Source organism: Electrona antarctica, assembly GCF_951216825.1.
Source record: "Electrona antarctica genome assembly, chromosome: 4".
In the NCBI taxonomy this organism is placed as follows: Eukaryota; Metazoa; Chordata; class Actinopteri; order Myctophiformes; family Myctophidae; genus Electrona; species Electrona antarctica.
In genome coordinates, this window is record NC_136809.1 from 25038652 (window position 1) to 25060016 (window position 21365).

General features: G+C 44.9%; 1 protein-coding gene across 1 annotated transcript in view; it reads right to left on the reverse strand.

Annotated features, from left to right (window-relative positions):
• Window positions 1-21365, reverse strand: part of tbc1d9 (TBC1 domain family, member 9 (with GRAM domain)) — a 41967-nt gene that overhangs the window by 14435 nt on the left and 6167 nt on the right. Inside the window, exons 2-9 of the mRNA XM_079499776.1 lie at window positions 20377-20487; window positions 15228-15346; window positions 13909-14137; window positions 12680-12941; window positions 11055-11271; window positions 10618-10824; window positions 10070-10234; window positions 8711-8861 (exon numbers count right to left, since the gene is read on the reverse strand). Coding sequence (XP_079355902.1) covers window positions 8711-8861; window positions 10070-10234; window positions 10618-10824; window positions 11055-11271; window positions 12680-12941; window positions 13909-14137; window positions 15228-15346; window positions 20377-20487 — 1461 coding nt within the window. The remainder of the gene's footprint in view (window positions 1-8710; window positions 8862-10069; window positions 10235-10617; window positions 10825-11054; window positions 11272-12679; window positions 12942-13908; window positions 14138-15227; window positions 15347-20376; window positions 20488-21365) is intronic.

Here is a 21365-nt window from a genome sequence, read left to right on the forward strand (position 1 = left end):
CATCATAGAAGGTAGTTTGTTTCCCTGCAAACATCCCCGTTGTTTTCTACAGGCAGGTGTTCGGGTGAATTTCACACGTGTTTAGTGATAGTGTGACCTTTATTTTATTCCTTTTCTTCACTGGACCATTCTCACATGTCTTAGGAATGGGTGGACCAAAGGAGAAGTTCCCAACTTCATTTCTCTTTTTTTTTTAGGAATATCACCGATTTTGCCCCCCTATGATAGTTCCCCCCATGATGTCTATTTTTATGTGACAAGTCATGATGAAATATTAAAGAAGAGTAGCTCAAGTTTCCATGTATGCTGTATTTCAATATATTTTGATGAGCAATATTTTTTATGGAATATTTTACATTGGGTAAAATATAACCGTGTTTAGTGATGGTGTAACAAAAAATATGTTTAGTGTTTAGGGTAAAGCCAATGCTTTAATCCCATTAAAGGACTTATTTCAGTGTATTAACATACTGTATGAAGGACTGCACTACAGTAGCAAAACCTTATTACATCATATAATGTAATTATAAGGTGCAACAGAATTGGCAGAAACAAAAAAGATAGTTGCAAACTTGAGATGTATTGTTCATAGTATGACAAATTTAGGAGTTACTTCCCTGTAGATTAATTGCGTGTAGCTTAAAGGACCACTTTTCAACCTATGTTCATATAATTGGTCTTTAGTAATGTTCATGATAAAATACCACCATTTTTTCACCAATGACATCATCGTTAGGCAGATTTCTTTTTTAAACAAGATTTTTTTAAATATATTTCGATTTTTATTATCGTGAGAACGACGGCTTCTATTACCGCATTTCAACTTTTCAGGAATAGAAAGCCTGCAGTTTTTATTAGCTTGGATTCCCTGTCATGTTCTATTTCAGAACATACTGAACTTTTCTGTGTTTTTGCGCCCTCTGGTGGACACTATTTAACTTTGGGGTTTGGGTAAAATATAACCGTGTTTAGTGATGGTGTAACAAAAAATATGTTTAGTGTTTAGGGTAAAGCCAATGCTTTAATCCCATTAAAGGACTTATTTCAGTGTATTAACATACTGTATGAAGGACTGCACTACAGTAGCAAAACCTTATTACATCATATAATGTAATTATAAGGTGCAACAGAATTGGCAGAAACAAAAAAGATAGTTGCAAACTTGAGATGTATTGTTCATAGTATGACAAATTTAGGAGTTACTTCCCTGTAGATTAATTGCGTGTAGCTTAAAGGACCACTTTTCAACCTATGTTCATATAATTGGTCTTTAGTAATGTTCATGATAAAATACCACCATTTTTTCACCAATGACATCATCGTTAGGCAGATTTCTTTTTTAAACAAGATTTTTTTAAATATATTTCGATTTTTATTATCGTGAGAACGACGGCTTCTATTACCGCATTTCAACTTTTCAGGAATAGAAAGCCTGCAGTTTTTATTAGCTTGGATTCCCTGTCATGTTCTATTTCAGAACATACTGAACTTTTCTGTGTTTTTGCGCCCTCTGGTGGACACTATTTAACTTTGGGGTTCCTTGCATTTACCTTCATTCACAAGCAAGACGCTAGTCGATGCGGTCACACAGTTCAACTGCTTATACAGTATTCTTATACATTTTCTGTTCATGTCCTGGAAAGTATCGTCTGTGAGTACTATGACTGCAATCAGTTCTGAGGTGTATTGTACATTCTGTAGCCTTGTGCTTTGTTTGGATTTCCCCATTGTATTTGTGTTTGGTGCTGAGCATAGATTGCCTGCTCATGCTAAGCTAGCGCTAGCTTCCATTCATTCCTGTACATTGACATGTGGTGCTAGTTTCACAGTTTGGCTAACACTAGCTTTATGCAAACTAGAAGCATTCCAGCATTGTTTCATTCTGACATTGTGTCAATTCATGTACATGTGGTACAGCAATTCATATATGTTTTATGATACAGTTCATGGTTCAATTCATTCCAATTCACATTTCAGTTATGTGCAGTGTTATAAAAATGGGTTAAACTATTTACATATATCTACAAGCCATTTACATTATATATGCAGTCATTTCATTTAAAAGTGATATACTGTAGCCTACTCTGTAATGTATGTTTGCAGACATTGTAGCTGTATGTTTTATGCTGTTTATTATTTCATTAGATGTTTGTACAATTAGGCATTATTTAATTGGTGCTTCTTTTGTGTCATATTTTTCAGTTTTACAAATTTGCCTTGATTCCTGGTTTGGAGAAGAAGTAAAAACATCTTCAAACTTTACTCTGCCTCTGACCGTCTCTTCAAGTCAAGTGTTAGCTGTCTGTTAATTTGTGTACCCTCCACACACATTGAGAACAGAACAGTAAAAAGACGTCTTCACGGCGGGCACGGCTGGAAAGGAAAACAGGATACTACAGCATCACTCTGACCTGCATCTTCTCTCAACCACCCGCGAGAGACATTCATCATGTCGACTGCAGGAGACGCAGTCAAGACCACACCTTCCCAGGCTAGTGAGCACGCCTCTTCCAAAGGAAGCAAATCTTCCACTCCCAGTGCAGCAGCCGCCAAGGCACGAGCTAAGGCTGAGGCTGCCAAAGTACGTGCTGCCTTCTCTAAGAGAGAAACGGAATTAATGGTTCAAGGAGCTGAAATGGCACTCAGAGAGGCTCGTATAGCTGCTGAGTTATCTTCATTACAGTATCAACGAGACGCTGCAGCAGCTGAAGCAGAGGCGGAGGTTCTAGAGGCGGCAGTGGATTCTGGAAGTGGAGAAGGCAGCAAGAGAGACATGGAGGACACAACGCAAACTGCCATAGAACGCACACAAGCTTATGTCCAACGTCACTCTCAGCTGCCTCATAGTCACACAGAGCGTCCACAGCAGTCTCCTGGTGAGGAGGAACCCCCGCAGCTCCAACCTTACACACCATCACTTCCTTTCATCCATCCCATTGTAGACTCCCATTCAAATGGAGACCATGACTCGACATCTCCAAGCAGACGGAGACAGCATGACGACTCTAGAGCTGAACGGGACGGCAACGGCCATGGTCATGGTGCGGCACAGCAGCTGAGCATGCCACCACCCGCAGATCACCAACAGGCCACCGTGAGCAACGTCCTCCCAGATGTGGGGCGGCATGCAGGCCGTCCCTCGTTTGCAAAGCCAACCTTCCCTGGTCCTCGCGCCTCACATCACACATATCACACACCCAAGGATGTACAGCACTCTAGAGGCTTCATATACACTCATCATTCTTCTGCTGCTCGGACCCCATCCCCTAATTCACATGCTTCCCAACACAGACCTATGGATGACAGGTCTGGTCTGAGTGACATTGCAAGGTACTTGGTGCGCCGGGAGCTTGTGAACACAGGGCTCATCAAGTTCAACGATCACCCAGAATACTACTTGGCGTGGAAGTCCTCATTCATGAACGCCACAGGAGGACTGGACTTAACTGCAAGTGAAGAGCTCGATCTCTTGTCTAAATGGTTGGGGAGCGAGTCTTCTGAACACATCATGAGAATCCGTTCTGTGAATGTAAACGACCCTGCCGCAGGGCTAGAAATGGCCTGGGATCGCCTTGAAGAATGTTACGGCGCCTCTGAGGTGATTGAAAGGGCTCTCTTTGAGAGGTTGGATAGGATGCCTAAAATCAATCAAAAGGATCCACAAAAGCTCAGGGAACTGGGAGACCTACTGAGAGAGCTGAATGCTGCAAAAAAGGATGGCTACCTGACAGGGCTTGCATGTCTGGACAGCGCTAGGGGCATCCAGCCTATCGTTGAAAAATTACCTTTCAACCTACAGGAGAGGTGGATGGCTCAAGGCTCACAGTACAAGGAAATGCACCACGTACAGTTTCCCCCTTTTTCATATTTCACTACCTTTGTCTGCAGTGAGGCACGCAGAAGGAATGATCCAAGTTTCACCCTCTCAGCAGCCTCTACGGGTCCAAGCTGTTCCTACAGGCCCATCACAGGCTCATCAAAGCCAGAAGCAGTAAATAGACCAGGGAATGTCAAAACCCACATCTCCACTTACAAGGCAGAGCTTGCAACCAACCACTCTGCTCCTGAGTCAGATGAAATAAGGGACATAAACCATCACTGCCCCATTCACAGGAAGCCACATGCGCTTAAAAAGTGTAGAGGTTTCCGGATCATGTCACACAACGAGCGCATCACCTTCCTTAGAGAAAATGGAATCTGCTTCAGGTGTTGCGCCTCTAACACTCACTTGGCGAAGGAGTGCAAAGCGGAGGTGAAATGCAGGGAATGCAACAGCGACAGACACGTTGCAGCTCTGCATCCTGGACCACCACCTTGGAACGCAGAAGGCCCTACAGAGAATGGCGGGGAGAGTGATGGAGAGACGGATCCGCCAACAGTCACCTCAGCATGTACCAAAGTCGGGGACCAGAGCTCCAGGTCCTGTTCCAAAGTTTGCCTGGTGAAGGTCTATCCCAAAGCTCACCCAGACAAAGCAGTAAAGATCTACGCTATTCTGGATGACCAGAGCAATAGGTCAATGGCCAGGTCAGAATTCTTCAACCTTTTCAAACTCACCGGATCCAACTCTCCATACACCCTCCGCACATGTTCTGGGGTTACGGAGACATCTGGGAGAAGAGCTACAGGGTTCACAGCGGAGTCCTTGGACGGAGCAGTAAGTGTGATGCTCCCCACACTCATCGAGTGCAATCACATGCCAGATGACCGGTCTGACATTCCAACCCCAGAGTCCGCACAGCATCACACTCATCTAAAACCCATCGCTCACAAAATACCACGCCTGGACCCAGAGGCCCAGATACTCCTCCTTCTGGGACGTGACATCCTCCAAGTACATAAAGTACGAGAGCAACGCAACGGCCCACACAGCGACCCCTACGCCCAAAGACTGGACCTGGGCTGGGTCGTTATAGGCAACGTTCACACGGGTTCAGACCACAGCCCAGCAGTTGTTACCTCTTATCACACTAATGTGCAAGAAAACGGATGTCCATCCTTCTTAACTCCATGCTCAACCCAGCTTCAGGTCAAGGAGACATTCAGTGCCATGGCACATGTCAAGGTCCAGACGGCCGCAACCTTCAGCTCCACAGTGGACAGACAACAAGCAGACGCCACGTCGACCATCACAACTTCCAGCCAAGCAAGCTACACTTCAGGCCTACTTGTCAACCCGGTCAGCAGCCACATGGAACCAACGGTCACTACAGTCTGCAGCACATCTAGATCACCGTCCACAACATCAGTCACCCCTCCAAATGTGACAGCCCATGTTCAGCCTCTCTGTAGCCCCTTGTCACACTCTGCGTCTGCCCTTCGAAACGACACAGAGTCATTCCTGGAGCTACCACCTCAGGCTCCCACACTACTTCACGAAAGGTCAGCATCAGTCCGTATCAACCCTTTCTCAAAGACAAGCTCTCACTATGATGCCTCGACACAGAGAAGTATTGCCACACAGCCTTCTGATCATCTCTTCCACCCTACAGTCCCACCACCTGCAGACAGGAATCTCCTGCAGCTCTCTGGGAAGGTTGCCGACCAAGAGTATCTGTCTGCCATTAGGACAGCATCCCCTACTCCCCACTCAATACACAGTCCCTCACACCTCACTGATGAGACCCAGGACACCCCCTTTCTCATGTCACTTGTCACCATACTGGCGCACCAGTTGTATGCCCCCCTGCCCCCTCCAGAGACATTCGACGGCGGAGGTTTCCACCGCCAGCGGTGGAGACAGGTACATTGTCTCGCCAACGTCTTTTAGAATAGACTGTCGCAAGAGTACCTTCCAAAGCCCTACTGCCCTGGTCAAAAGGCCTGTCTTTGAGACAGTCCTCCTTATGTCAGTTATGGTTCTGGACTCACTTTAGTCACCTATCTTTGGACAGTACTGCAATGTTTCATTTGTTTTGTTTGTTTAGTGGCATTTGATAACAAATACCAGGCGAGGAGTGTCATGTTCTATTTCAGAACATACTGAACTTTTCTGTGTTTTTGCGCCCTCTGGTGGACACTATTTAACTTTGGGGTTCCTTGCATTTACCTTCATTCACAAGCAAGACGCTAGTCGATGCGGTCACACAGTTCAACTGCTTATACAGTATTCTTATACATTTTCTGTTCATGTCCTGGAAAGTATCGTCTGTGAGTACTATGACTGCAATCAGTTCTGAGGTGTATTGTACATTCTGTAGCCTTGTGCTTTGTTTGGATTTCCCCATTGTATTTGTGTTTGGTGCTGAGCATAGATTGCCTGCTCATGCTAAGCTAGCGCTAGCTTCCATTCATTCCTGTACATTGACATGTGGTGCTAGTTTCACAGTTTGGCTAACACTAGCTTTATGCAAACTAGAAGCATTCCAGCATTGTTTCATTCTGACATTGTGTCAATTCATGTACATGTGGTACAGCAATTCATATATGTTTTATGATACAGTTCATGGTTCAATTCATTCCAATTCACATTTCAGTTATGTGCAGTGTTATAAAAATGGGTTAAACTATTTACATATATCTACAAGCCATTTACATTATATATGCAGTCATTTCATTTAAAAGTGATATACTGTAGCCTACTCTGTAATGTATGTTTGCAGACATTGTAGCTGTATGTTTTATGCTGTTTATTATTTCATTAGATGTTTGTACAATTAGGCATTATTTAATTGGTGCTTCTTTTGTGTCATATTTTTCAGTTTTACAAATTTGCCTTGATTCCTGGTTTGGAGAAGAAGTAAAAACATCTTCAAACTTTACTCTGCTTCTGACCGTCTCTTCAAGTCAAGTGTTAGCTGTCTGTTCATTTGTGTACCCTCCACACACATTGAGAACAGAACATTCCCCATCGACTATGTCAATGGTGGACGGGTTTCTGAACTGCCCACAGCCCTCCTATGAGACACAGACAAATATAACTGATTCTTTTAAATTACGCAGTGTGGCTTGAGCAACACTTCAGTGGTGACTGCAGCAATGTAGCTGGCCACACTTAGTCGTGTCATGTACTGTAGCTTTTGTCACATCCATAACTCTTGCTGTGCTTTTTACCTTTGCTTGTGGTGTGATCACATCGGACAGTACGGTACAAACAGTGTGGCTTCCACCACACGGCTGTGTGCTAGCGTTGGTGGAGACTTTATGACTGAATGCGAGCGTCTGTGTGGCCTGTGGTTTCCATAGGTGCGTGTGGGTGCAACATGTGCAGCACTGCACCGAATGGGAGGCGACTAGGCCTTCTTGTAGTCATGAATAGATAAGACCTCTGCCTACAGACCCCAGATCAGGTCTTCCCACCAGACGTTGCCCTTCTCATCAGGTGGTGAGAACGGCAGGGGTAACTGCACCAATGTCTGACATTGTCTTGGACAAGAGAAGGAGAATGGCTGTAGCCGGGGAGCCACAGGCCCAAAAGCTCAACGGCTAAGAATTAACCTGTGATGTCATGACATACTTTTCATTTGTGTTTTTTCTATTCACTTGGTCATTAAGGTCCACAGAATGAGAGGTCTGCTCTGCCGGTAACATCGCTTAAGAAAGTTATGGCCATTCCTCCATTTTTGTATACCACACCATCATTCATAGGCATCCGTCCGTCAGTGATGATGATGGGTTGCGCCTGGGTGGTCAGGTTTTTTTGCAGCGGCGGCTGTGGCTAGACAGCCCCGCTCCGGAGTGGCAGTCTTTAGCGCAGTTGGCGCAGACAAAGCGAGAGGGGCAACCAATATAAGGCAACATTTCATCATATACTTTAAGTAGCATGTGACATGTCAAACTAGGGGTTTTTCATGATTCTGAATCTATTCCGAGCATTAGTTTTGCACAAAAAACATTCCTTGGCCTAGAAACGGTGATAGCCGTCGTCACAAATGTGATGAGGTCTGAGGTCAGCAAGTGGATATGGCCGAATTTAGGCCAAGGGGTGTTTTTTCGTGCAAAACTAATGCTTGGAATGGATTCAGAATCATGAAAACCCCCTAGTTTGACATGTCACATGCTACTTAAACCATGATGAAATTTTGGTGGGGTATACAAAAATGGCCATCACTTTTTTTTGCGATATTTCCGGCAGGGCAGACCTCTCATTCTGTGGACCTTAATGACCAAATGAATAGAAAAAATACAAATAAAAAGTATGTCATGACATCACAGGTCCTCTCAAATTTCGGATGGCTGGCTCCCCGGCTACTGGGTGGGCACGTACTCCGACTGCCAAGAGAGAGACCAGCAAGTGTGGCAATGGACTGGATGCCAGAAGGCGGAAAGAGGAAGGCCAAAGAAGATATGGAGACAGCCAAGGAAGACCTAAGCGAGATGGGTGTCAGTTGGCATGGAACAAGAAGGGTCGCCAGAGACTGGAGCAAATGGAGGGGACTAGTCGTCCAATGTTCCAATAGGAACTAAGTCTAAGTAAGACAGACCCCAGGTTGAAAGTGGTTCAAATCAGGGCACATTGGCTGCATAATTGCTGATACCAATGTCGTTAAAGTCAATTAAGTACACAGTGTGAGCTTGTATAGACAAAGTATAAATTATGGATAAAGTTGTTAAAGTGATTGGGATGCTATAATAACTAGGGTGTCCCCAGACCCCACTTTGAGAACCACTACATTAATCTGACATTGCAACGCCATCGGTTGAAAGAAAGCACAATAACAAGTTACGCTGGCAGCACACCATGTTTCAATTCCCCAGAATGCTTGCTCACCGGAAAAGAGAAGCCAGAGCTCTCCTCTCATGTTCTCAGGGATGCCCTTGAGCACCAGCTCCTTGGTCTTCTCTGTGCGGTACATGCACACCCCCTGGCCAAACTCTGTGAAGTGGTTCTTCCATGCCTGCTCCTTCAGGAACTCCTTAGCCTGAGGGAGGACAGAAAAAGAGATGGAGCTCAATGTAATGGCATTTTGCAGCTATTGTTTGTTAGTGTGGTTACTGTAAGCAACACACTATTGTTCTAGGTCTGAGAACTGTTATGTCACCTAAAGTAAACCCTTTTTTTTAACCTCGTTTGTTAACCCGAGTTCAACGGACGTTTTTTGAAACCTTTTCTGTAACCCCAAAAGGCAATTGTAATGTCCAATCAGACAGGGGTGACATCACAATATGTAATCTAAATGGCAAGACAGAATTCATCAAGAACAGAACATTCTAGAATGTATAAACCCATGAATTAAAAGTGTGCAGATGGCTTCCCACACAAAGACACACAAAGAAGGTGCAATTTCCCAGAATTGCACCTTTCTAGTTTGTTTTCTTGCAGGTTTCCACAGAGGCCTGTCAAGGAATGTTTGGTGAATAATATTTACCAGCACCATTTCTTCTTCTAATGTATGAAGAAAAAATATCCTAGGCACTCTTCAAGATGCCTTTATTACTGTCATTGTCATTATTGTTAGTAGTAGTATGTTACCATTAAGCCCTGAATTAAGAGTGGACATTCAACAACAGGAGTAATCATCAACGGTTGATCTCAATAATTTCTCCCATGTTTTTAGTTCAACACCATATTTCATAAATGGCATGGCATGGCTCTCATGAATACAGTACATGTAACAATAACCATAAAGTCCCCACACATTTTGTGCCAGGCTTCTCATTGTTCACCACCTGTCTGATGAAATACATTTTCTGTGTTCTAATGTCCTCTCTCTAGCTTCATGTATTCTCTATTGAGTGTGAGTCCAGCAGTGATTTACTGTCCTTCCTTGGGCAGAGTGACACTTTACTGAGGTTAAAGACTGACCACTCTTTGTTTATAGGCACTGCCTGGAAGAAATCAATATTTCTTTCCATGTAGCTTTTATTTACAGGAACAGAAATGCGCCCCAATGAATCTCCTATATCCGCTTACACATGGATATACACTTACGCATGCATACACACATTTAATTTAACCTCTTCTTGAGTTCATGTAAATTAACCTTCAGGGTTTTCAGCACAAGACACCAGAGAAGTGCAAAGTGTAATTATTTCAAATGAAGTCACACTACATTAGATTGCGTCTCATCATAATTGACCGTATTACACGCCTTTGACCGTTTCGACGCAAACATAATCCTGAACTCACCAGTTTGGGGTTGAACTCTTCTGGCGAGCGGCGGCGGTACATGGTCATGAGAGCCTGTGTGGCAGTCGGCACACTGTTGTCATTAAGGTTGAACTGGCGCTCGCACTCTGACCCCACACTGCGCTGGGGGCTGGAGGAGAGCAGAGAGCCCGACTGGGAGTACATCTGAGGGGAGACACAGCTCATTACGTTCATCATCAAATGCACCGGTACAGATTGGTATTTGGTACTCACTGACGACCGATACGCAAGTTTAGGTATCAGAATCGGTATCATAAAGAAATTAATTATTATGTTGTTTTATTTTCAATTGAGGTAGAAGAAAAAAGTCCTTATGCACAATTGCACACCTACGGGGGACAGGTGCGTTGTATAAATGAACTGGAAGAGTAGGAAAAGACTGGAAAGTCTTCACTTACAGAATTTAATTTAAATACAATTCTGTAGGTGAAGACATTGTGCGGGATTCCAGTCTCTTCCTACATTTTCAATTGAGGTCCCAAGAACAACCCAAATTTCCTTTCAGGGACAATAGAGATTGTACTTGCCTCGTCATCGGAGCTGGTGAGACTGCCGGTGAGCTCTCTCTCCAGATAGATCTTGGAGGTGGTTTGCTGCAGGAAGTCGGAGATTCTCTGCACGAGGAAGTCACGATCCTTCAGGTTGGCGAACAGGAAGGTCATGCGGTTCTTTGTGCTGATGGACAATGGGCTTGGAAGAACATTGGAGCTGTCCGCCTTCTCCACGATGGTGACCTAGAAGATAATGGAGACATACCAATTAGTAGTTACTGTACCATCTCTGCCATGGTTTGGACATTTCTGCTCTCTCAGCTCTAGAGAGCAGTATAAGGGAGAGAAAGACCACTTTATTTAAAGAATTTACTTCTGACAGACAGGTGGGCAGGAAGACAGACAGGCAAGGCATGCAGATCAATTAATAGAGACAGATAAAATAAAAGAGACAGACAGGAAGACTGCTTTACCTCACGTAGCGGGATGATGAGGCTACACACTCTGTGTAAACCTTCTTCCTTACTGGTGAAGCAGATGTAGTTGGTCGATACAAACATCTGGCCCAGGATGTGCATCTTGTTGAAGGGGGTCCAAAGGGTGCAGTCCGTGTGCCCATCCAGTTTCTCATCTTTGGGTAGACGGAACAGGGCTCGGTACCGTTCACTCTTAGCTCTAGCATCCAGATCCCTGAGGTAAATAAGTGGTAGAAGTACAGTCAAATACAGCTGTGCCTCTGTAACTCGGCCACTGCCCGACCGCTCAACTTCAACCATGGAGTGCTCACTGATGACCTGGGTATATGCTATATAGTCGGACAGGTGGTTGTTCAGAACGGATATACACCCTCCCATATATATCAAGATCCCGATGTTATCATCATAATATACGGACATCTTAGACTAGCATCTATTTTACATAATATGGTAATGGAAAAGGTAAGGGTACCACACCGAGTACTCCGACAACTTGCAACGTTCCTTTGCACCACGTTTGGGTGCGTGGACTTAAGTGCAATTCCACACATACACATCACATCATGCAACACAACATAATTTGCACATACATGAAAGGACCACAATGGAAATACGCCAGTGGCTTTTTCTGCGTCCATCCTTTTGATAATGGTGTGACAACATGTCAATTTACATATGTTTTGTTATCAATAAAGATGTCAAAGTCCTGATTAAGAAAAAAATATAAGTAATAGTCTGGTATGAGATACAGTGCCTATAGGCATCTTCACCACCATTTGTTATCCGGAGAGAAAAATGTATGCAATGCACCCTGAGATAACATGCAGGAAAATGATTATACCGCCACATGGGAATGATGTTCCTTTACAGTGAAGCTAAAACATGCTTGCAGAAAGAGTGCTGCATATGCTAAACTGGAACCACACAGCTGAAACCGCAGTGTTCCTGTTTTCCATAATGTATTCAGCTATAGCTGAACTTTAAGTGGGCAGTTATGTTTTAAGACTTTACCAGCTGATGAGTAACTACTCTACCATCTGCAGTACTTGTCATTTATTGCCACTCTATAATTCAAATCTGTTCTCACTGCGGGTTTTCTTTGATCTGGAGGTCAGATCTTTTGAAAAGCCCTTAATATATCTCTTTATTATATATGAAATCCCATGGTGCCAGGAACGCCTTTAACGTGTTTTGTGCCTTTCTATTAATTCATAATCGTCTCGCTAATATTTACCGTAAAGCGGAGATCCTGGTCGCTAGGCAACGCTCAGCTCACTGCGTTTTGCCCTCACCAAGATGGCGGCCCGCACAGAATGCTGGGGCCGTTGAAATTTATAGCCGTTTTCCCTCTGAATTACAGCTCAGATTGAGCTGGATTGAACAACGCACCGATGTTAGCGGCTCAATACTAAATCATCGTTACCGTGCGGTTAAAATATGAATGCTTCTGAAGACGATGATCACATTAGCTATAGCCGATTCTCGCCAACTGTTTTTGGGGGACCGGAAACGGTCTTGTTTTCCAAGTGAAATAGAGCACTGTCTATGGTGGCGGTAGCCGACAGCACCAGGGGTTAGTGGCAGTAATGAGTTAATCTCTGAAGCAGGCATAAGACCCTCACCTCTTGAGTGCAGACACCTTCTTGGGGGACTTCCTCTTGAGTTTGGGCAGCGAGCGGTCCTGCTCGAAGCCCTTGTTGTCCAGGAGCTGCCGCATGGCTATGTTGGCCAGCTGCTCGGCCAGCTTGAAGGTCTCGTTGATGTTCAGGAAGACAGAGAAGACGTGCTCGCTGGAGCGCGTGCTCACCTTGATGACATCGGGCAGCACCAGGGTGGAGCTCTTCTCCAGCTGGGTGATGTCTGCCCAGCGCACCACCAGTTTGGCTGAGAAAGAGAGAGAGAATGTGAGAGATGTGGCAGTGGGTGGGGTGGTGTTACAGACAAAGACATGTGGAAAGGGGGACGGAAAATACAGAACGACGAGAGGGACACACAGACACACAGACACACACAGACGGACAGGTGTGAAAACATATCTCCAGCCTTTGCCCGTCTGGCCTGGAGGAGATAATAATTGTGTGGATCTGTTATTATACGCTGTCAGACACAGATAAAATACAGAGAACAACTTAATTCCGTCTCTCCTTGCTAGCCCATTGACACAAATTGACTGGCTCATAAATATGTCCCAATACACTGATCTCACTCCAGTTTACTAATTGGTGTTTTATTGAAGTGATCGTGTGAGAAAACCATATGGTCACAGTGGAGGCAAAACAGAAATTTCTCTTAAAACACAGCAATTATTTTGCACAATGGCCAAATGCCATGTTTTTAGAATGCATTGTTCAACTCGAATTTCATTTGGTGTGCCTGCAGCTCGGCAGGTTTCTTGTGCAGTTTCTTTCTCAGGGCCAGGGGCCTCTGGCCATGAGGTGCTATAGTGTTATGTGTTCTCTCACCTTCTCCCTATTATCACTCAACAAGAGGGCCCTCAGGGGCTAAATCAGCACAAACAAAAGGACTAATATTTAATTAATTTACATCTAGCAAATTGACATGAATACTTTTCTAACTATAACATCTAACTACACAAATTTGCCACAGAGGCTTGTTCCTAAAGTACTACAACAACCTCAAACAGAAGAAGAATGGGGAGGGGCTATTAGATGTACACGTATGTGCATGCACACACTTGAAATTATATTGACTTTAATTCATATCCTAGGGACTAACATCAGACATTGTCACTGCAGATATTTGATATGATTAGTGGAGATATGCTGACCTGGTCTGCAATTCATGCATGGGAGACTGGTATCATAATAGGATAATTTGCAGTGTGTCCTACCCTCTTTCCCTAGCAGGTAGGAGTAGAAGCAGACGTGGTTGATGCTCAGGTAAAGCCAGCCCTGCCGCGGCACCTTGCCCTTCCAATAGCTACAGGAGTAGTAGTTCACCAGCTTCTCCTCTTCAGGCATTCCAAACAGCTTACGGAACTTAGCCATGGCCTCCTTGAACTTGTCTGTGTCATCGTCCTCTTTAACATCGTGGTTCTTGTTGTACTCTGCTATGATGCCCTGAAGAGAAGCAGAGAGGGTGTGAAAGGTTAAGTACTACTGTAGGTGAGGGATGCACAGCTGTTTTAGATGTACAGTAAGTAGGTGGTTCACACTAGACAAGAGGTTCAGCAAATTATGGGTAATTGTTTAACAGTTTTATCACCGGGATTGTGGGATTGTGTTTCAGGCTTCACTGCATATGTTTTAAGTTACCTTTGAACTGCCACTGCGCCGACCGCCGAGTTGCTTCTCATGAAAATCCACTTTAAAAAACGGTCTAATTGCTTGTTGTAGTGTTGAAAAATATTCCAAAGTGGCGATCACAACAACAGCGCGGATGAGGAAGCGCACCGCTCCACCCCCTCCATTGTAATGAATAGGGACTCAATTTCCCATAAGCCATAACCCTTTGCACGCCAGAGCGACGGACCTTTTTGTGATGATGTCATCAAAACGCGTCTCCTATCTCACTCTGTCCGGTGGATTGCCTGTATGACTTAAAAACTGATTAAAAACGCGGATTAAACAATGAAAACATAACTCGGGCAACTCGTGAACCGCAGGAAAACTTAAGTAACTCGGGTTCTGTAGTCTTAAGGAATGTGTACAAGAGGTCTTTGATCCAGCAAATCTTTACGTTTACACATGAATCTTTACCAATGTTCCATTGGAAATTGCACATGGTAAGATGAATGTGCTGTGAACACTGAAATATTTTCCTTGTTTATTACAGTGTTTTTAATTCTGAAGTTAAAGTACAATTTTAGTTTAGTAACTGACTAGCCTGGCCCAGCCTGTATGATTTCTGGTCTAGAGGGGCAGGTGCCGGTCGAAAACAGGCGGTGGATCTTATTGGTTCACTGATCTGAGCACCCGTCCCCGCCCCCCTCCTCCCCGGTAGAAAACAGCGGAGAACACTGACGTCACCAAATTTGGAGCGATGCGCCTCTGCACTGTTATTGGTTAGCAAAAAACGAGGAAGTGGGCTTCCTATGCCAGAAAAACCTGGGTATCGAGGCTACCAACTGACTGATAAAGCAACTTCTGGATGGAAAACAAGCTTAAAAGTGAATAATAACATCCAAGTCAACATGTATTCAACAGTCACCTGAACTTTGCCCTTGACAAAGGTCGTGATGTCATTCTCATTCTCAAAGATGGAGAGCGTCTGCAGGAGGTTGTGCTCCAGCCACTCCCAGTGCTCAGTGATCTCTTTACGGGACGTCCCTGCAGGGACAGGTGGAGGGGAAGGAAGTGAACCATTTACCATCTCTTTTATAATTTATGCATTTAGCTCAGCTGGTGTTCCTAACCCAGAGTGACATTATAGTACAAAAATACATGTTAAACCAGCTTGCTAGCATAGTAGTTTGCATGATCTATAACACAGGCTCTCTCTCCTGCATAGTTTTCCACTGGGTAACGCACAGTAATTTCGTGCTTGAAGCAATGATTGAATCTTTTAAATTACGCACAGTAAACACGGTATCACAAACATTTGATTGGCCAACAAATGTCATCTTGTTTTCAGCCATGAACCCCTGAGAACATCTGATGAACCATTTTGGGGTTTTGTCTCACTGGTTGAGAAACACTATATCTACAATGCAAAGTAGCTCCGTCCCTCAACCTTGACCTCTGTTGTCTGCCATGTCTAGCAGTTGGCAGCAAAGACCTCTATAAACAGGCTAATGAAGATCAATTCAGACCGTCTCCCAGGGTGACTTATAAAGTGCAACGAAAACAAACATGAAACCGGCAGCCGACAGACTTATTTTGTTTAAAGTGGGAAATTTGGTATATAGTCTTTTTTATTGGCCTAAAATATTATCTATATACATACATTCATGACTCCACTTGCTGACCAGCTGTCAGTATTGAGCATTTGTTTTTATACGGGTTTCTTGTGACCCTACCATTAACATCCTATGGCAGGCAAAATTGTCAAACTTTCCTTATGCTTTAAGTAGCATGATTCTGAATCTATTCTATTCCAAGCAGTAGTTTTGCACTAAAAACACTCCTAGACATCATGACAATTGTGATGAGGTCAGCACAAATGCACATTTTGGGCACATTTGGGCAAGTGGCTATGGCTGTTTTTAGCCCAAGGAGTGTATTTTGTATTTGGAATGGATTCAGAATCATGAAAACCCCCTAGTTTGACATGTCACATGCTACTTAAAGCAAAAGAAAAGTTTGACATTTTTGCCAGCCATAGGATGTTAATGGTAGGGTCACAAGAAACCCCTATAAAATAAATTGCTCAATACTGACAGCCGGTCAGCAAGTGGATTCATGAATGTATGTATATAGACAATATTTTAGGCCAATAAAAAAAGACTATATACCAAATGTAGGCACCCGAGGTGGGTTTTCAGACTGAAGCAGAAACTGTAGTTGAGGCCAAGACGGAGAATAGTCTGGGACGCTCTGAGCATTGTGGTGTCGTAGGGAACGGAGGGACAGACATTAGAATAGTCTGGGACACTCTGAGCATTGTGGTGTCGTAGGGAACGGAGGGACAGACATTAGAATAGTCTGGGACGCTCTGAGCATTGTGGTGTCGTAGGGAACGGAGGGACAGACATTAGAATAGTCTGGGACGCTCTGAGCATTGTGGTGTCGTAGGGAACGGAGAATAGTCTGGGACGCTCTGAGCATTGTGGTGTCGTAGGGAACGGAGAATAGTCTGGGACGCTCTGAGCATTGTGGTGTCGTAGGGAACGGAGAATAGTCTGGGACGCTCTGAGCATTGTGGTGTCGTAGGGAACGGAGAATAGTCTGGGACGCTCTGAGCATTGTGGTGTCGTAGGGAACGGAGGGACAGACATTAGAGAATAGTCTGGGACGCTCTGAGCATTCTGGTGTCGTAGGGAACGGAGGGGTGTCGTAGGGAACGGAGGGGTGTCGTAGGGAACGGAGGGGTGTCGTAGGGAACGGAGGGACATACATTAGAATAGTCTGGGACGCTCTGAGCATTGTGGTGTCGTAGGGAACGGAGAATAGTCTGGGACGCTCTGAGCATTGTGGTGTCGTAGGGAACGGAGGGACAGACATTAGAATAGTCTGGGACGCTCTGAGCATTGTGGTGTCGTAGGGAACGGAGAATAGTCTGGGACGCTCTGAGCATTGTGGTGTCGTAGGGAACGGAGAATAGTCTGGGACGCTCTGAGCATTGTGGTGTCGTAGGGAACGGAGAATAGTCTGGGACGCTCTGAGCATTGTGGTGTCGTAGGGAACGGAGAATAGTCTGGGACGCTCTGAGCATTGTGGTGTCGTAGGGAACGGAGGGACAGACATTAGAGAATAGTCTGGGACGCTCTGAGCATTCTGGTGTCGTAGGGAACGGAGGGGTGTCGTAGGGAACGGAGGGGTGTCGTAGGGAACGGAGGGGTGTCGTAGGGAACGGAGGGGTGTCGTAGGGAACGGAGGGGTGTCGTAGGGAACGGAGGGGTGTCGTAGGGAACGGAGGGGTGTCGTAGGGAACGGAGGGACAGACATTAGAATAGTCTGGGACGCTCTGAGCATTGTGGTGTCGTAGGGAACGGAGAATAGTCTGGGACGCTCTGAGCATTGTGGTGTCGTAGGGAACGGAGGGACAGACATTAGAATAGTCTGGGACGCTCTGAGCATTGTGGTGTCGTAGGGAACGGAGGGACGCTCTGAGCATTGTGGTGTCGTAGGGAACGGAGGGACGCTCTGAGCATTGTGGTGTCGTAGGGAACGGAGGGACGCTCTGAGCATTGTGGTGTCGTAGGGAACGGAGGGACGCTCTGAGCATTGTGGTGTCGTAGGGAACGGAGGGACGCTCTGAGCATTGTGGTGTCGTAGGGAACGGAGGGACGCTCTGAGCATTGTGGTGTCGTAGGGAACGGAGGGACGCTCTGAGCATTGTGGTGTCGTAGGGAACAGAGGGACAGACATTAGAATAGTCTGGGACGCTCCGAGCATTGTGCATGGTGTCGTAGGGAACGGAGGGACAGACATTAGAATAGTCTGGGACGCTCCGAGCATTGTGCATGGTGTCGTAGGGAACGGAGGGACAGACATTCTGTGTTAGCCGGTGTGGAAAGGGGTGCAAGGGTGGATCATGTACTGAAGATAATGTGGAGTGTCATGCCCATGACTGCTTTGTAGGTCATCACCAGTGTTTTAAAATGGTAAATGGTGCATTTATATAGCGCCTTTATCCAAGGCGCTTTACATAGATTGTGCATTACATTCACCCATTCACACACACATTCATACACCGATTGCTGCGGAAGCCATGCAAGGTACCAACCAGCACATCGGGAGCAATTTGGGGTTCAGTGTCTTGCCCAAGGACACTTCGACATGTAGACAGGAGGAGCCGGGATTCGAACCGCCGACCCATGGATCATTGGACGACCTGCTCTACCTCTTGAGCCACAGTCGTGTTTTGAATTGGATACGGGCAGCAACCAGAAGCATCAATATGCTTTGCACTCAATGCAGAACATTTAAGTAAGACTTAACCACTTGGGTATGCTGCTAACAGCTTCTATGGCACAGGAGGTTTTAGGTGTAGATTGAATCTGATGATCCTTTCAATACAGTATGTGAAACAACGTGGCGTTTGTATTTGTCAATATGGTAAAGTATAGAAGTTACTGTGATTCCATTATGAGTTTTATAACGAGTTAAAATGGAAACAATAACTGATAATTCTTAGTGGTTAGCAACGGTTTAAAGTGGGGGATAACAACAGGAACCGATTAAATTAAGGCAGGCTGCTGTGAGTCATCATCCTTCCCATTCCCTGCACCAGCCCTGACTGACAGACTACTCCCCTCTCTCTCATTTTGTCTCTCTGGGCTCAGGGTGTTATGGGCTGTGAAGGTTGGGTAGCGAGAGGGATGGAGAGAGGGATAGAGGAAGGGGAGAAAGGAATGTAGTGAGTGAAAGACAGCAAGGAAAGGAGGAGAAACAGAGGAAGTGAGCTACTACCATTTTAGGACCAGGCAGCACTTATGTAGGCTAGCTTCCATTTCAGACGTAGAGGTAATGAAAACCATGTTTTTATTTGGTACAGTTGGCACAGCGGGGAACCAATTAAATGCAATATTGTACATTGTGATTGAAATGTGGATTTGTTGATGCTGAATGAACATGATGAATGACATATACGTATACGTACAGTCCAATTTAACAATTTGCCCTGAAATTGCGCTAAATAATATGTCCTGTCCTGTACTGCTGTGGTCCCTTATACCAGGGGTTTACAACGTTTTTGGCTGGGGACCCCCGCATGCTTTGGCCATGTCTGCGCGACCCTCACATCTACCAGCATGCCTTGCACTGCGTTGACGCGTGTGTCATCATGTGATCGGCCAGAGCCAATAACACATTTTGTAAGGCTGTTTTCTCTGAATCAAGGCTGCATCCGCCGGGATTGAACACAACGCGGACGTTCTGGCTTCCCATCATGCACCTGTAAACCAGGATGCCTTGTAGTGCATCGACGTGCGTGTCACGCGATCGGCCGTAGTCAATGGGAAGAAGTAAACAAAGGACTCCAATTCCTGTTTGTGGCACGTTTTAAAAGGATGTTTTCTAGTTGTTTCTTTCTGTTGTAATCTAGGCGTGATGACTGAACACAACGTGGATGTTATGGGATCATTTCCGAAGTTATGCTGTGTCGAGGTTACAATATAAACACTTCGGAAGACAAATACATATTTAAGGCGCTCACAGTGTGCACACTGTGACTAATGGCGGATTTGAGAAACAGAAGCTCCAAGTGCAGCATGGAAAGAGTAGAGAGAGGCATGGGACGAGCGATAGCAACACAATACTTTGTTTTCCCTTATTCAGCAAAAGTCTGATCGGACAGGTGCGATATATTCAGTCCATTTAGTCCAAATCCAGAAGAACTTTTCTTCCTGGGATCTGAGTGAGTATGTCAATTTTTCCATCTTGGACTACCATCTTTCTTACACATCGGCTCTTAGGAAAGGCAAATGGATGCTTGAAAACAGGCAGTTACATCGGACATAATCAGTGGTACTGCATTCAATGACTATATTTAACAACCAAAATCAGGAAGCATACAAGGACCAGAGCTAGTACAGCATGCCCAGACAATATTCCTGTGATCCTAACCTGATTTACTATCTGATTCAAGCCTGAATTATACTTTGTCATATGATTGTGTCGCACAATGCTCACAATATGTCGATAATAGTGACATTAGAGCTATAACTTAGAGGAGAAGAAAAAGTGGGGTTTCATACCATGAGCAATGATCCAGTAACCTAAGGAGTCTGGTGTCTGGTACAGGATCCTATATGGAGCAACTCGAGCGCTGGAGTCTAGGACCACGTCCAGGGTCCCCACCAGCAGACCTGTGGGAAGAACCCAGAATAGAATGAGTGAACTGGTTTGACTGAGACGGTGGTGTCACAGACAAAGACTGAAGTATATTATATGCAGTTATTATTCACAAAACCAGACAGAATTGAATTACTCCATTATGTAGAGCACAAGTACAAAATAGTATCCAGAGAGAAACTGATTAGTATGAGTTGCCTATAAAGCTTGATGAATAGTATATCATTATATTAATGTCCATGTCCGTGATGTATTAAAGAATGTGCCACCCCAATCAATATTCCTCCTCTGTGTTCTCTGAAATGTTCCCGAAACCTCTAAATGTTTTTATAAGCCATCACATAGCACGGGCTCTCTGTCATTCATGATAATTCTCAGTACAGAGACATTTTCCTCTGTCATGTTGGAAAACAATATCAACAAAAAGTGGGAAACTTCAACGGCATTGTGCAAGTTAAACATCCAGAACTCAAATAACACCAATCAGACATCTAGCAGTGGTGTACCTCCTTACTCAGTGCTCTGCTCAACACTCAACAGTGTGCTGATGTTGTTCGCATACATACAGTGTGTGACTGATCGATGTGCTGCGAAGGTGAGTGAGGATGAAGTCACCTGAGATAAGCAACAGCAGCCTCTATCTAATCTAATGGACCAGACAGAGAGATAATGGAGTGCCATAATGCATTGGAAGGGTTTTTCCCGGCTGCTGTTGTGAATAACTGCTGTATGCTAGAAAGCAAAACAGATACTGGCTGGCTGGCTGGCTGGCTGGCTGGCACAGACGGACAGACAGACAGACAAATAGATAAATCAAAACGTTGTGTTCAACATGCAGTCAGGACTCAGGACAGTACTGTATAGGCTACCCTCTGAACCAGTAATTAATTTA